Here is a 16,552-nt window from a genome sequence, read left to right as displayed (position 1 = left end):
CAACACTCTCAGTTGTGTTTTGGCTTTGAGCACACACAGATCCAGGGCTCTGAGCGCATATAAAGCGTATAAGGACAATACGTTACAGATGAAATGTAGGCGACTAAGTGAAGAAGAAAACAGCGTGGAGAAAAGAGACTCAAAAGCGTTGGAGAGACAATAAAGAAAAATAATAATCTACAGTAGGTGCAAATTCAGAAAATAAGGAAAGTAATTATCAGCCCGGAACAAGTGGAATTGAAAAAAAAGCACGTCCAATCCAGACGATGGCGCTATACACATGCAGAGAAGGTTAGAGATTATGAAAGCAATGGAATTCGAAAGGCTCAAAAAAAAAAACAAAAAAAAAAAAACGGCGCGATACACATGTGGAGAAAGTTAAAGAATATGAAAATAGGAAAATTAGAAAGTATAAAAAAAGAAAGTAAAGATTGCAGTAGCACAAACAAACGGAAATTATTACTCGAAAAAGGGAAAATAATCACCATGGACCAGGTGTCATTGAAACAAAAGCAGGATAAAGCGAGGTCAGAAATAAAAGACAGAGTAGAAAACAAAGTAAAACATCATAAAGAGGTTAAAAAAAGGGGGGCAAACACATGCAGAGCAGGTTAGAGATAATGAAAACTGGAATTCAGAAGCCTCAAAAAAAACGTAGGCGCGAAACACATGCAGAGCAAGATACAGAATATGAAAGCAGAAAAAAACGACAGTGTCAAAACAAAGAAAGTAAACATCGCATTAGCGCAAAGAAAGAGAAATTATTGGTCGGAGAAATAACGAAAAGGCAAAAAGAGATTGGATATATGGACATAGGTGATATGTCAGAAGTATGTAAATACTGTAAGGCTTTGAAGTTTAAGGCAAGAGAATTTCAAAAACGGAGTTTACCTCACATGCATTTATTGGTTACTTTGCAAAAAAAATGAACTGCTGATGATGTGGATCGTTTTGTCTGTGCTGAAATTCCAAACAGAGAAAGCTATCCTGAATTATGGTACAAAGTCATTAAACACATGTCTCACTGACCTCATTAAAACGATTCAGCACATTGGGACTCGAAAGATTCCAAATATTGTTTTTACAGGAGTTCAGAAATAAAAGTGAAACTAATGAAATAGCAACAATTCAAAGAAAAAAAAATCTTAAAAGTGTGTATCCGGAAAAACAAAAACTGGGGTTCGAGAGTGAAGCAAGCTGGGGGCGAAGCCCCCTAGTTATTATTATTATAATATTAGTGAAACATGACCTGCACTGTTTGAACCCATGTTGATCATCTGCCAATATACCTGTTATTGACATGTGATGCTCTATCGTTTCTTCATAATTGCTTCCTATAGTTGCATAATCAGCCCGATTACCCATTTCGTACAATTAGATAATATCTGCTAGCCTCTATTCTTTCGGAATTTACCCGGTGTGCAGAGATTTTTTGGAAAACAGGTATCAATGGTTTTCTATATTTGCTAATTAACTTTCTTAAGCACTCAGGATAAATGTCATTTGGTCATGGTGAATTGTTAGATTTCATCCTATTTAAACTAAACAGTACTTCTCCCCTTATAATTTCCAAATTACTAAGTATCACTTATTAGTTTGTGGTACTTTTGGGAGGTTAAAGACTTTTTTGCATGCAGAAAGTTCAATAAAATGCAAGTTCAAAGCATTTGTTATTTCACTGTCTATATATTCTGCCTCACTCATACCATTCCTAATACATTTCATTTGCTCCTGTTCCTTTCTGACTGTTCTTTTACTACTAAAATATTGAAAGACTCTCTTAGGGTCATCTTTATTCTGTTGTGCAATATTTCTCTCCAACTGCCTTTTAGCTTTCTTAAAATCCTTTTTAAACATTGCTCTTATATTCCCTACAATTAGCATTGGAGTCTTACAGTTCTTATAAGGCCTGTTTTTTTCTTTGTAACTTTTTTAGCTCCTAGCTTACCCACCACTTGCTTATTTCTTACTGTTTCTAAATTGTGGGATACACTTGTCCTGCATTACCTGTAAAACACTTTCGAACCTGCTCCACATTTACTCATCTATCTTCACACTAAAAAGCTTATCCAAGTTATTTTTTTAGACTTTGCTGTATTGTCTCAAAATTTTCCCTGCTAATATTATACTTAACTATTTTAGTTTTTGAATATGCATTCTGCTAAAACACTGCGAAATGTGTAATCTTTTGGTCAATAGATCTTAATGGTTCACATCTAACCCCTGAATCCAATCTGGATTATTACAGAATAGTAAATCTAGACAGGCTTCCCTCCATATTGGTGGCTTAAAAAAATGTCATTGATTGCACACAGAAACTGTTGTTCTTGTGCTCTTCTTTTGTACGGTTAGCCAAACTGCTCAAAAAAATTAAAGGAGCACTTTGAAAACACATCAGATCACAATGGGAAAAAAATCATAATTGATATCTATACTGATATGGACTGGATAATGTGTTAGGAACGAAAGGATACCATATCGTTTGATGGAATTATCAACCTACCATATAGGAGGCTGAATTCAATGACACCCCGAAAATCAAAGTGAAAAAATGATACAGCAGGCTAGTCCATTTTGCCGAAATTTCATTGCAGCAACTCAAAATCGTACTCAATAGTTTGTATGGCCCTCATGTGCTTGTCTGCATGCCAGACAATGTCATGGGGTGGGGGGCATACTCCTAATGAGACGACGGATGGTGTCTTGGGTGATCTCCTCCCAGATCTGGACCAGGGCATCACTGAGCTCCTGGACAGTTTGAGGTGCAACCTGGCGGCATCGGATGGACCAAAACATAATGTCCCAGAGGTGTTCTATTGGATTTAGGTCAAGTGAGCGTGGGGTCAGTCAATGGTATCAATTCCTTCATCCTCCAGGAACTGCCTACATACCCTCGCCACATTAGGTCAGGCATTGTCGTGAACCAGAAGGAACCCAGGACCCACTGCATCGGAATAGGGTCTGACATGGGTCCAAAGATTTCATCCGAATACCTAACGGCAGTCAAGGTGCCGGTGTCTAGCCTGTAGAAGTCTGGATATGCCTCTCCAGACCATCACTGACCCACCACCAAACCGGTCATGGTGAATGATGAGGCAGCATAACGTTCTCCACAGCTTCTCCAGACCCTTTCACGTCTGTCACATGTGCTCAGGGTGAACCTGCTCTCATCTGTGAAAAGCACAGGGTCCCAGTGTTGGACCTGCCAATTCTGGTATTCTATGGCAAATGCCAGTCGAGCTCCACAGTGCTGGGCAATGAGCACAGGGCCCACTAGAGGATGTCGGACCCTCAGGCCACCCTCATGAAATCTGTTTCTGATTGTTTGGTCAGAGACATTCACACCAGTGGCCTGCTGGAGGTCATTTTGTAGGACTCTGGCAGTGCTCATCCTGTTCCTCCTTGCCCAAAGGAGCGGATACCGGTCCTGCTGATGGGTTAAGGACCTTCAATGGCCATGTCCAGCTCTTCTAGAGTAACTGCTTGTCTCCTGGAATCTCCTCCATGCCCTTGAGACTGTGCTGGGAGACAAAGCAAACCTTCTGGCAATGGCCCGTATTGATGTGCCATCCTGGAGAAATTGGACTACCTGTGCAACCTCTGTAGGGCCCAGGTATTGCCTCATGCTACCAGTAGTGACACTGACCGTAGCCAAATGCAAAACTAGTGAAAAATCAGTCAGAAAAGATGAGGAGGGAAAACTGTCAGTGGCCTCCACCTGTTAAACCATTCCTGTTTTGGGGGTCATCTCATTGTTGCCCCTCTAGTGCACCTGTTGTTAATTTCATTAACACCAAAGCAGTTAAAACTGATTAACAACCCCCTCTGCTACTTAACTGACCAGATCAATATCCCAGAAGCTTCACTGACTTGATGCTATATTCTGATTAAAAAGTGTCCCTTTAATTTTTAAGCAGTATATTTAGGTCACTGAAGGCCCCAATGACTGTAATATCTCACTCTAGACTTGCATTTTTAATACTGTCAGACAATTAGAAGTGTTGTATACTATGATAGCATGCATTAAAATCAATGTCTAAAAATCATAGTGAGTACTACAGCATTTTGCAAAATAAAGTATGTGGAATTAAAAATCACTTTTTTCATGCTTGCTATATGGAGAGACACTAATGCCTTGATGAGTCAGCGCTGTCTCTTACAACCGCACAACTCCACTGCACTTACAAATGCACTGCAATTTGGTATCCAGTTTTTGCAGCCTTTGACAAGTTACGCACCACAACACAGTGTTGTGAAAAAGTACTTGCCCCCTCCCTGATATTCTCTATTTTTTTTGTTCGTCATAATGAATGACTTCAGATCTTTGAACAAAATATATTAGATAAATAAAAGCAGAGATAGCATATAACAACATTTCTAAATTGCTACTTAATATATTTAAGTAAAGGCATCCAGCACCTCTGTTGTGCCTGTGAAAAGGTAACTGTCCCTTCGCTACTCAGTCAAACAGCTGACCATTGTTAGTTGAGATTTCAAGAACAACATGATTTCTCAATCAAAGGAAATTCCAGAAGAGATGAGTAAAAAACTATTGAAACTTACCAATCAGGAAAAGGTTACAAAGCCATTTCTTAGGCTCAGGGAATCCACTGTGATCCAGAGAGAGCCTTTATCTTCAAATAAAGAACAGTGGTGCTGAATTTCCACAGGAAAGTCCAGGCTTCCAAAATTAGCCAAAGGGCACAGTTGACTACTAATTCAAGAATTTACTAAGGGTCCTAGATGAACTTCCTAAGAAATGCAGGCCTCTCTAGTCTCAGCTAAAGCCAGTGTTAATGATTCCATAACAGAACTGACTCTTTAGATAACACAGGTCCCACTATGTCTGGAATAATGGTAAAGCATCATTTACAGTAAGAAAAACATAACACCTACAACAAGATATGGAGTGGTAGTGTGACAGTTTGGGAATACTTTCTTGCTTCAAGACCTGGAAGACTTGCCTTTATTGAAGAAACCATGGATTCTGTACTTTACTAGAATAATCTTAAAGAGAATATCAGGTCATCTGTCCGTCACCTGAAGTGTAATTGGGTTACGCAGCAGGACAATGACCAAAACACAATGGCAAGTCTACAACTAAATGGCTCAGAAGAAATAAAATGAAAGTTCTGGAGAGGCACGGTTAAAGTCCTGACTTGGACCTAATAGAGATGCTGTGTCAGGAACCTGAAACAATCAGTTCATGCTTGGAAAACTACAAATGTGCCCGAATGAAAGCAGTTCTGCAAAGAACAGTGGGCTAAAATTCAAGTGAAAGACTAATTTCAAATTATAAGAAGCATTTAGTTACAATTATTGCTGCTAAAGGTGTTGCAGCCAAGTATTGAAACTATGGGGTAATTACTTTCTCACACACTAATGGGGGTATTGGGAAACTTTGCTCCTTGAATAAATAAAGTAACAAATTGAAAACTTTATTGTGTGTTCACTCACAAATACTGCATTTTGTTTAAAGGTGTTGGGACATTATTATATACTAGCAAAATACCCGCGCTTCGCAGCGGAGAAGTAGTGTGTTAAAGAGGTTATGAAAAAAAAAAAAGGAAACATTTTAAAAATAACGTAACATGATTGTCAATGTAATTGTGTTGTCATTGTTATGAGTGTTGCTGTCTTTTATATATATAATATACACACACACACACACACACATAAACATATATATACATATACATATATATACATATCTACATATACACATATCTACATATATATATATATATACATATACACATCCACATATATATACATATATATATATACACATATCAACATATATATACACACATACATAAACACACACATATACATACACACACACACACATACATACACACACACATACATACACACACACACACATACTATATATATATATATATATATATATATATATATATAAACACAGACACATATATATATACATAAATATTTACATATCTACATATATACACATCTACATATATATACATATCTACATATTATATATATATATATATATATATATATATATATATATATATATATATATATTTATCTAGACATACATACATAGATAGATTGACACATAAATATATACATATCTACATATATATATATATATGTAATTGTGTTATTGTTATGAGTGTTGCTGTCATATATATATATATATATATATATATATATATATATATATATATATATATAGCAAAATACCCGCACTTCGCAGCGGAGAAGTAGTGTGTTAAAGAGGTTATGTAAACATATATATATATACATATACATATATACATATCTACATATACAGATATCTACATATAGCAAAATACCCGAGTTTCGCAGCGGAGAAGTAGTGTGTTAAAGAGGTTATGTAAACATATATATACATAAACATATATACATATATATACATATCTACATATACACATATATACATATACACATCCACATATACATATACAAATTTACATATCTACATATATATATATATATATATATATATATATATATATATATATATATATATAGATCTAAATATAGACATACATATATACATACATACATTCACATATATATATATATATATATATATATATATATATATATATATATATATATATATTCACGGCATTCGAAATCTGTGTCACAATCTGATTGTATGGGTGGTTACCTACCAGGTAACACTTGTGGTTGGCCAGCAATCTGCTAACATCCGCCACGGTGCCCTCAGTTTGTGAGGAGCAGATCATAGAATGGTTGAAATAGTTTACTGTCAAATAAATGCAAAGAGTACGCGACACGTGTTTTGCCCTCATTCTGGGCTCATCAGGCGTACAAACTCCACTGCACTCCCTCTCGGGAATCGAACCTCGGACGTCAGGAGTGCAGTGGAGTTTGTACGCCTGATGAGCCCAGAATAAGGGCGAAACACGTGTCGCGTACGCTTTGCTTTTATTTGACAGTAAACTATTTCAACCATATATACAGTGGTGTGAAAAACTATTTGCCCCCTTCCTGATTTCTTATTCTTTTGCATGTTTGTCACACAAAATGTTTCTGATCATCAAACACATTTAACCATTAGTCAAATATAACACAAGTAAACACAAAATGCAGTTTGTAAATGGTGGTTTTTATTATTTAGGGAGAAAAAAAAATCCAAACCTACATGGCCCTGTGTGAAAAAGTAATTGCCCCCTGAACCTAATAACTGGTTGGGCCACCCTTAGCAGCAATAACTGCAATCAAGCGTTTGCGATAACTTGCAATGAGTCTTTTACAGCACTCTGGAGGAATTTTGGCCCACTCATCTTTGCAAAATTGTTGTAATTCAGCTTTATTTGAGGGTTTTCTAGCATGAACCGCCTTTTTAAGGTCATGCCATAGCATCTCAATTGGATTCAGGTCAGGACTTTGACTAGGCCACTCCAAAGTCTTCATTTTGTTTTTCTTCAGCCATTCAGAGGTGGATTTGCTGGTGTGTTTTGGGTCATTGTCCTGTTGCAGCACCCAAGATCGCTTCAGCTTGAGTTGACGAACAGATGGCCGGACATTCTCCTTCAGGATTTTTTGGTAGACAGTAGAATTCATGGTTCCATCTATCACAGCAAGCCTTCCAGGTCCTGAAGCAGCAAAACAACCCCAGACCATCACACTACCACCACCATATTTTACTGCTGGTATGATGTTCTTTTTCTGAAATGCTGTGTTCCTTTTACGCCAGATGTAACGGGACATTTGCCTTCCAAAAAGTTCAACTTTTGACTCATCAGTCCACAAGGTATTTTCCCAAAAGTCTTGGCAATCATTGAGATGTTTCTTAGCAAAATTGAGACGAGCCCTAATGTTCTTTTTGCTTAACAGTGGTTTGCGTCTTGGAAATCTGCCATGCAGGCTGTTTTTGCCCAGTCTCTTTCTTATGGTGGAGTCGTGAACACTGACCTTAATTGAGGCAAGTGAGGCCTGCAGTTCTTTAGACGTTGTCCTGGGGTCTTTTGTGACCTCTCGGATGAGTCGTCTCTGCGCTCTTGGGGTAATTTTGGTCGGCCGGCCACTCCTGGGAAGGTTCACCACTGTTCCATGTTTTTGCCATTTGTGGATAATGGCTCTCACTGTGGTTCGCTGGAGTCCCAAAGCTTTACAAATGGCTTTATAACCTTTACCAGACTGATAGATCTCAATTACTTCTGTTCTCATTTGTTCCTGAATTTCTTTGGATCTTGGCATGATGTCTAGCTTTTGAGGTGCTTTTGGTCTACTTCTCTGTGTCAGGCAGCTCCTATTTAAGTGATTTCTTGATTGAAACAGGTGTGGCAGTAATCAGGCCTGGGGGTGGCTACGGAAATTGAACTCAGGTGTGATACACCACAGTTAGGTTATTTTTTAACAAGGGGGCAATTACTTTTTCACACAGGGCCATGTAGGTTTGGATTTTTTTTCTCCCTAAATAATAAAAACCATCATTTAAAAACTGCATTTTGTGTTTACTTGTGTTGTATTTGACTAATGGTTAAATGTGTTTGATGATCAGAAACATTTTGTGTGACAAACATGCAAAAGAATAAGAAATCAGGAAGGGGGCAAATAGTTTTTCACACCACTGTATATATATATATATATATATATATATATATATATACTGTATATATACATATCTACTTATTGGCTCCTGTATTTAGGATATAGCGGGTTGGATAATGGATGGATGGACATCTGTATGCATAGCCCCATTTGCCCGTTTTCATTTTTTTTCTTTCTTCAGTAATATTTCAGTAAACCCGGAGCTTGTCAGTTCAAATCCTGGTACTGACACCACTGTGTGACCCTGAGGAAGTCACTTCACCTGCCTGTGCTGCAAAAAACAAAAGTAATGTAACAAATTGTACCTCAGATGTTGCAAGTTGCTGGAATAAAGGCATAAGTAAAATAGATAAATATGTATTATACACATAGGAACTATTCATTTATTTTCAGTTAAGTCATCTGCAGCAAACTTTTATAAATGAGGGTTTCTCCTTTTTAGATAGTGCAAACTGTTTCTTCTTCATTGACGTTTTCTCTTGGAGAGCTTTTTTCATTTCATTGAAAATTAAAGCAGCAGCTGCCAAAATATGTAGCTTTCTTATTAATTTTTCAACATTGTGTAAAATAAATTTATAAAGTAACATAAAAGGTTTAAATACTGGTTATCCTTTTACACTAAAATATTACTAAAGAGATACAAAAAAAGTAAAATGGATATGTTCTTTTTCTTTAAGGAGATTAAATATTACTGAAGAAAGAAAAAAAAAAAATTAAACAGCCAAACGGGGCTATGCATACGAACTTAAAAGGTTTAAATAAAACAGAAATATATATTTTATTTTTACTTGCTTAACTTGTGGAGGGTGTATCCTGTAGCAAAGCCCTAACTTTTTTCGTGAAAGCCCGTTTCAGTCAATAAGTCTTAAAAAAAGGTGTAAAGATATTGACAATAAGCTACGCAAACCCACCAAGACATGGAATCGTTTAAATCAAGTATCATTACATCTTCCTTTCTTAAAGAGAAGTAAGGCAGTACTTATAAGCTTACATATTTATATATAGACATACATACATATACATATATATATATATATCTATATCCAAAGCCGTGCAAGCACACTCTTGAGAATGCAACGTATGGTTGTACAGAAGAAAAGCAATCTTGCCTCAAATGAATGGCAACCTTTTGTAGGTCTATGAACTTAATTTAAACTTTAGGTTTACACGGTGCTTTCTTTCCGAAGTACCTGCACTCATGAATATGTCTGTATGTGTCAGTCGGTCAAATCCACGCGCTTCGCACCGGCAAAGTACCGCTTTTAAATTTTTATTAAGAAGAAAACAAAACCTTTTTAAATTGAGGGAAAATATACTAATAACAGTTTGTTAAGGATCTGTTTTTTTGTGAAGCTGCCTTCACTCGAGTGATCACTTCGACCTCACTTGGTGGCCAACTATAAGCGTTACCTGGTAGGTAACCACCCATACAATCAGATTGTGAATCAGACTACGAATGCCGTGAATGTAATTACCCCGATCTACATGTTGTCAAATAAACGAACCACACGCCGTGGCACGGAATGTAATTACCCCGATCTACATGTTGTCAAATAAACGAACCACACGCCGTGGCGCAATTTTAGGGGCTTTGCCTGTAGCGCTGACGTCCGAGGTTCGATTCCTGTAAGGGAGTGAAGTGAGTGGCTGGTTACCTACCAGGTAACGCTTATTGTTGGCCAGCAAGTGAGGTAACATCAGCCACGGTGCCTTCAGTTGTGAGAAGCAGATCATAGAATGGTTGAAAATAGTTTACTGTCAAATAATGCAAAGAGTACGCGACACGTCTTTCCCCCTTATTCTTGGCTCATGAGGCGTACACACTCACTGCACTCGCTTACGGTAATCGAACCTCGGACGTCAGCGCTAGAGGGGCTTTGCAGCGGTGAAGTATTGCTTTTAAATTTTAATTAAGAACAAAAGAAAACCTCAGAGGTTCGATTCCCGTAAGGAAGTGAAGTAAGTGGCTGGTTACCTACCAGGTAACGCTTATGGTTGGCCATCAAGTGACGTAACATCAGCCACGGTGCCTTCAGTTGTGAGAAGCAGATCATAGAATGATTGAAAATATTTTTGCATTTACCTTTTTAGTAAAAGGCGAGCTTTTAAGCCTGAGAAATCACCCCGTAAATGCACACGTTTAATTGCACATGTGTTAATATGTATGCTTACACAGTATTAAAAGACAGTGAACAACGTCATTTAACTTTGTTCCCGCGTTTGATAAAAGGCGAGCTTTTAAGCCTGAGAAATCACCCCGTAAATGCACACGTTTAATTGCACATGTGTTAATATGTATGCTTACACAGTATTAAAAGACACTCAAAAATTAACGTCATTTACCTTCGTTCCCGCGTTTGACTCGTGCTGTAAATCTCTTCCTTGTTTTTAGTTCACGTGATTACGTAGGAGGCGTGATGACGCGATACGTGACTCCGCCTCCTCCATTAGAGTATATGGACAAAAAACATGTTCCCGTTATGACCATTACGCGTAGAATTTCGAAATGAAACCTGCCTAACTTTTGTAAGTAAGCTGTAAGGAATGAGCCTGCCAAATTTCAGCCTTCCACCTACACAGGAAGTTCGAGAATTAGTGATGAGTCAGTCAGTCAGTCAGTCAGTCAGTGAGTCAGTGAGGGCTTTGCCTTTTATTAATATGTATAGATTAGGAAGCGGGCAAATACTTTTTCAAAGTGCTGTAATAAGCGAATTTCAGCCACAGGGAAGAAAAAAGCAAACATGTCATGACTACACTAATGACAGGTTTCTACTGATACCTGAGTCATGACACCATGTGGCGCCATCTCTGCTTTACAGTTTTATAAATAACCAACATTTTAACTATGAAGTGTACATCTTGACCCAAAATTTTTGAGACCTTATTCGTTTTGCTGGCCACTTCAACTGACCAAAACCCATGTTTTAACTAAGTTAATGTATCACAACACAGTGGGGAGGGGTTAATTTGTATCTGAAGAACTCATTTTGGATGGTACCATTTTTAGTTAGCATTACTTTTTCGAATCAACTTATTGTTTCATTGATTTACTGATGGTCAAATAGTGTCTAATGCTTCACAGCTCCTGTCTTTGACTGGGATGTTGGTCATGAGGCTAATTATCAAATAACCCAAGTGAAGACAGGATGATTGTTAATTAAAGGAGTGTCTTGCCCTTTGACCACTGCTGCCCCATATGTTTCTGATAAATTCTCTACTGGCCCCAAGTGAAAGTAGCGGTGTGCGTGAATAGACCCTGCAATGGACTAGTGGACAGTCTAAATATGGTTCTTACTATATATCCAATGTGTATAATGACATCTAGCTTCCTGCAACCCTCAGCTGGAAGGAGTGGGTTTAAAAATGTTACGACCTAAGGCTCTGTAATGGTCCAGCTGTTTTCAGTTCAAATTATTGTTTGATCAGTTTAACGTGACATTGAACTTTCTTAGTTGACATGTACCTAGATGTTCCTACACATTAACTGCAAATGAGGGATGTATTTATTAGTGCATTTTTTTTCCAGAAAATTAGTCTCTGTTCTTTGTTTCTCACCATTAATATTAGCTTGTAAATCCCAGATTCTTGCAAAATTGGTGACGTCCAAACTTGTGCCATTATCATCTAATTTCTAACTTTGTAATATGTGAGGTAGATAATTTTACATGGTCATTGTGATTCATCCATAGTCATCATGATTCTCATCTTCCACTAGTATTTTTTTTTTAAATTCCTATTAGGCAGTGTAGCTTAGTGGTTTAGGCTTTGGACTTTTAAACTCAGAGGCTACCCCTCTAGTCACCACTTCTGAGTCACTGTGTGACCCCGAGCAATTTGCTTAATCTGCCACTGCCACAATCATAAAAAAATAAAATAAATAAAAGCCAAAGTAATTGGGTCGGGATTGAAGTTGTGTTAAGGATGAGTTTTGTATTTTGATATGAAACATAAATCTGTCACATGTTGTACTGATTTTATCATTTGACTTATTTTTGGCTTATTCACAGTAATGTAATTTACAAAAGTCAATAAAATATTTAATAAAAAAAAAAAAGAATGAGGGAGGTGGGATTTAATTCTTAGCTTTGCTTGATGACTTTTGATTCATCTCTCCACCTCCATTTTTAAACTCGCTTCCTCCCATTCAGGTGCAAAGGCACAAATCTGCCCTAGAGAGCTGCTCAGTTTATTCACCAACAGTTTGGTTCAGGAAATGTAGAACTCACACAACTATAAATTGTGGAAGTAGGCCAAACTGCGTGAAGAAAAGCCTACATGAATATGAAAATGCCATGCAATTTTGAGGTGTTAATACTACCCATTATGCCATCATGCCACGCTGGCCTATATCCACTATAATATTCCAGTGCAACACTGCTTTTAATGATGTAAAATCTAAAAGACTTAAAATGCAAGTCTGACACAACTGCAGCTTAGCTTATTTAGAATTCAAATCTATCACTAAAATGATTGCTTTCCAAAACCTAGAGAAGAGAGTGTCGTGACATTACTTAATTTCTTTTTGTATTACTGGGTAGCAAACACAACTGCATTGTGACTTTGTAAGGTGACAAATGTGAGTGAAAACTGACCCGGCTAGCTACAGAAATGAAATTGTGCTAAACATCCTTTCTACTTGCTTTGCTATGTTATCTTGTTAACTCTAATTATCATTAATTTACCAGCAATCTCACAGTTCACTTAAGATAAAATATAAAATATCATAATAGAACCTAATTTAAGGTGGGGCACTTTGACCCGGTGCACCAATATACTGTATGAAAACCATAAATATCAAACTTCTTAAACTTATTCAACATGTGGAAATCACTAGGTATTCAATCCTTCAGAGATCTCTATGTAGACCTTTATGCTTCTTTTGAACTATTACCTCATAAACATAATATCTCAGCAAAATAGTATTTTTTCTATATGCTCATAGAAGTTAGAAGTTTTGCAAGAAGTAATACTCCCAGTTTTCTTCACTTCCCTTCAAAATATATTCCAGAAACAATACTGGTTTGTAAAATTAAAAGGTTTACAAATTTTAAGGAATTTACATCTATATCTGAGAAGGACAAAGGAACAAGGGTTTTTCTGTTAGAAGTTTAGATAAGAAATGGAACTCTGCTATTCAGGAAATACACTCAGTTTGTACAAATCATTATTAAGAACATCAGGTATATATATGTACCTAAAATGCATCAAAAACAAGATCCAAATTGTAAACACTGTTAACTGACGTCTGTCCCATTAGAACGTATGTTTTGGGAATACTCTATATTTTTTGCACATCTTCCATAATGCCTTGGATCTAATTAAACTCCCAAACCCTTAATAGCAATATCTGGAGTTGTACTAAATGAGATACTCTACTGTGGTATCACACACTGTTTGCACTAAGACTAACCTTGCTTACCATAACTGGGACAATCCTAATCTTCCTCTAAAAAACTCAATGGTAATATCTTACATTATCTTAACACTGGAAAAAATTAAATTCTCTCTCTCTCCAAAGAATGGTTCAAAAATGTTTGGAATTCATTAATAGTATCTTAAAGTAGCTTGCTGGATATTTTGCTTGAGCTTTGCTGTTGTTTTAATATATGTGCAGAATCACATTAGGTCTTTTTGCCATATACTGCACTGTAGTCCTCTGCTGTAGGTAGGGGAAGGAGGTTCTTAGTTTGATGGATTTTTTCTGGCTTATTTCTTTATTGGAACACAATAATGGTACGACTGTATTGCTAACTTAAGTGTATCTTCGACTAAATTGTGTGTTATTGTATGTGTATATTTCTCAAATAAAATAAATGCCACTTGTCATAGACTTGATGTCAAGAACATTTAGAGATGGGCTTCTTATCCATTTATCTATAGTGAATTCAAATCTGAATCATCTACTTTAAGTTGTTTTTTAATATATCAGATAATCAGGTCTGCCAAAAAAAACAATAAGAGGTAGAGCAAGCAAGAAAAACATGGCACTTATCTGGCAATTAAGTTTAAGGGCATGATATCCAGCTGCCATATAAATAGCTTGAATTAATTCCAAATGTTAGCTATATTGGCAGAAATTTATTCCAGTTTAGGGTCTCATAAAGGGGTGGAGCCTTTGCTGGCAGCAATAAGTACATGGCAGAGACCACTCTAAAAAGCATGGCTGTTGATAGAAATGATGCTCAACTGTCATTGATCAGGTCATTGATAAACATTTAATGGTTAGAATTAACCCTTCTATAACTGTACATAATAATAAAGGGATGATGGTGATGCAACTGGATTTTATAATCAATGTTTATTTTAAATCTGACAGGTGAACCCTTTTTTATTTTTATGCATTGTGTATCAGAATTTAACAAAATGCCCAGTTTTTAATTGACTAGTCATTTAATAAATGCACACCAAACATCAAAGCACGCCCCCACTCTTCGATTTAATATATATTTGATTAAATATATAATTTTGGGTTGCACACGAACCACTAAGGGGAACAACCTCCAACCTCTCCAACCTTTTCAGATTAGTATTCACCTACTACACTCACTGGAAAAGTGAGCTGTATCTTGTTCTGGAACCACGTAAATCTGGTCAGCCTACGAACAGCTCATTGTTTTCCAGTGATTTAGAAAGTCATCCGAACTACCTCATGAAGAGGCTCCAGTAAAGACCAAGTCATTGTCACCTACCACTCCACTTTATTTGTGGATTCAGATCTCCCTCTTACCTCTGGAGGAATGCTGTCATCTGAATCAGAACTGTCATCCAAGCTGTGGCCCTCAATGTTCATCTGCAGGAGCTGATCAATGGTGGCATCCACTGCACCATTGTTGGCCCGTAGCACACACTCAATTACATCATAGTCCATATTAGGGAACATAGTCTTGAAGTCCTCCATGGCCTGGTTGAATTCAAGCCTGCGGACCTGCCGCACTGGCCGGCTGTTATTGAGCTCCTGGGTTGTACCAGCCCCAGAGGCTGTTCCATTGTTGGTAGCGGAACCATTCCGTGAGCTTCCATTGCTGCTCCGACGAAACAGGCTGGTCATCTTTCCTACAGTCTTCTGAAAAATGTTCACTTTTTGAATTTTTAACCTGATATGTGAAAACAAGATCTAATTATGAGTTTGTCTGCAGTAATCCAACGTTGCATGACAACATCATCTCCTAAACCGCAGCTGCTTTTTTTTTCCTGCCACTTTCAGAATTAACTCTGAAGTTCCAGCTAAAAAGGCAGTTCTTCTTCTTTCCTTGGACTTAAGTCTACCCAGCCTTAGGGTGTGGTGATGTACAATAAAAACATGGCCCACCCTGTCTGCTGCAATCTGTTTTTTCTTCTTTTGTCAGCTATTGAAAATCATGTCACTTCTGCAGCTTCTGGTGCGTCCATGCAGATAAATTTCTTCTCATCAGTCTCCGTGAGTCAAAGTCATGAAGTCCACACCAAGATGCTCATCTCCATCTAATGGAACTTTGCTACCTGGTGAGGCAACAAAAGACAGAATTAGAGATTACTTTTATTGCTCAGTATCAGTCAAATGATAAAACATTTAAACAACCTCAGTCTTTCAGCTTGACCCCTACTTTCATTTCTCTCCCATTCCTAAAGTTTTTAAAATAACAGTGCAATGACAGTATGGGCACACTGTATTCAGTAACAACAAATTGGCCATTCAAAAACTAGTATTTTATATATTTTTCAAATATGCTTTCTTAAACACACTGGAAAGTATGCCCTATTTTGTTTGTGTGTGTGCATGTGAGGATGAGGACATGTATGGCCTACTGCTGAGGGCCTACCTGTCACTTGATAAAACTAGCTCAGCCATAACCCTGATAGGGTCAAGCAGGTTATAAAATGGATAAATGGACAAGGAGTGTCAAATAGATGGCACATGCTACAATCGGAGTAGTAGTTACAAGACCCCTTGGCCACAGTTCAGCATGCTGCAGCAAGATACAACAAACAC

General features: G+C 37.3%; 1 protein-coding gene across 1 annotated transcript in view; it reads right to left on the bottom strand.

Annotated features, from left to right (window-relative positions):
* Nucleotides 1–16,552, bottom strand: part of cuedc1b (CUE domain containing 1b) — a 99,191-nt gene that overhangs the window by 41,592 nt on the left and 41,047 nt on the right. Inside the window, 1 exon segment of the mRNA XM_028807086.2 lies at nt 15,311–16,062. Within this exon segment, the coding sequence (XP_028662919.1) occupies nt 15,311–15,631 (321 nt within the window). The 5' untranslated portion in view covers nt 15,632–16,062.

The sequence above is a fragment of the Erpetoichthys calabaricus genome, chromosome 8 (assembly GCF_900747795.2).
Source record: "Erpetoichthys calabaricus chromosome 8, fErpCal1.3, whole genome shotgun sequence".
Classification (NCBI taxonomy): domain Eukaryota; kingdom Metazoa; phylum Chordata; class Cladistia; order Polypteriformes; family Polypteridae; genus Erpetoichthys; species Erpetoichthys calabaricus.
This window is presented reverse-complemented; position numbering and strand designations above follow the sequence as displayed.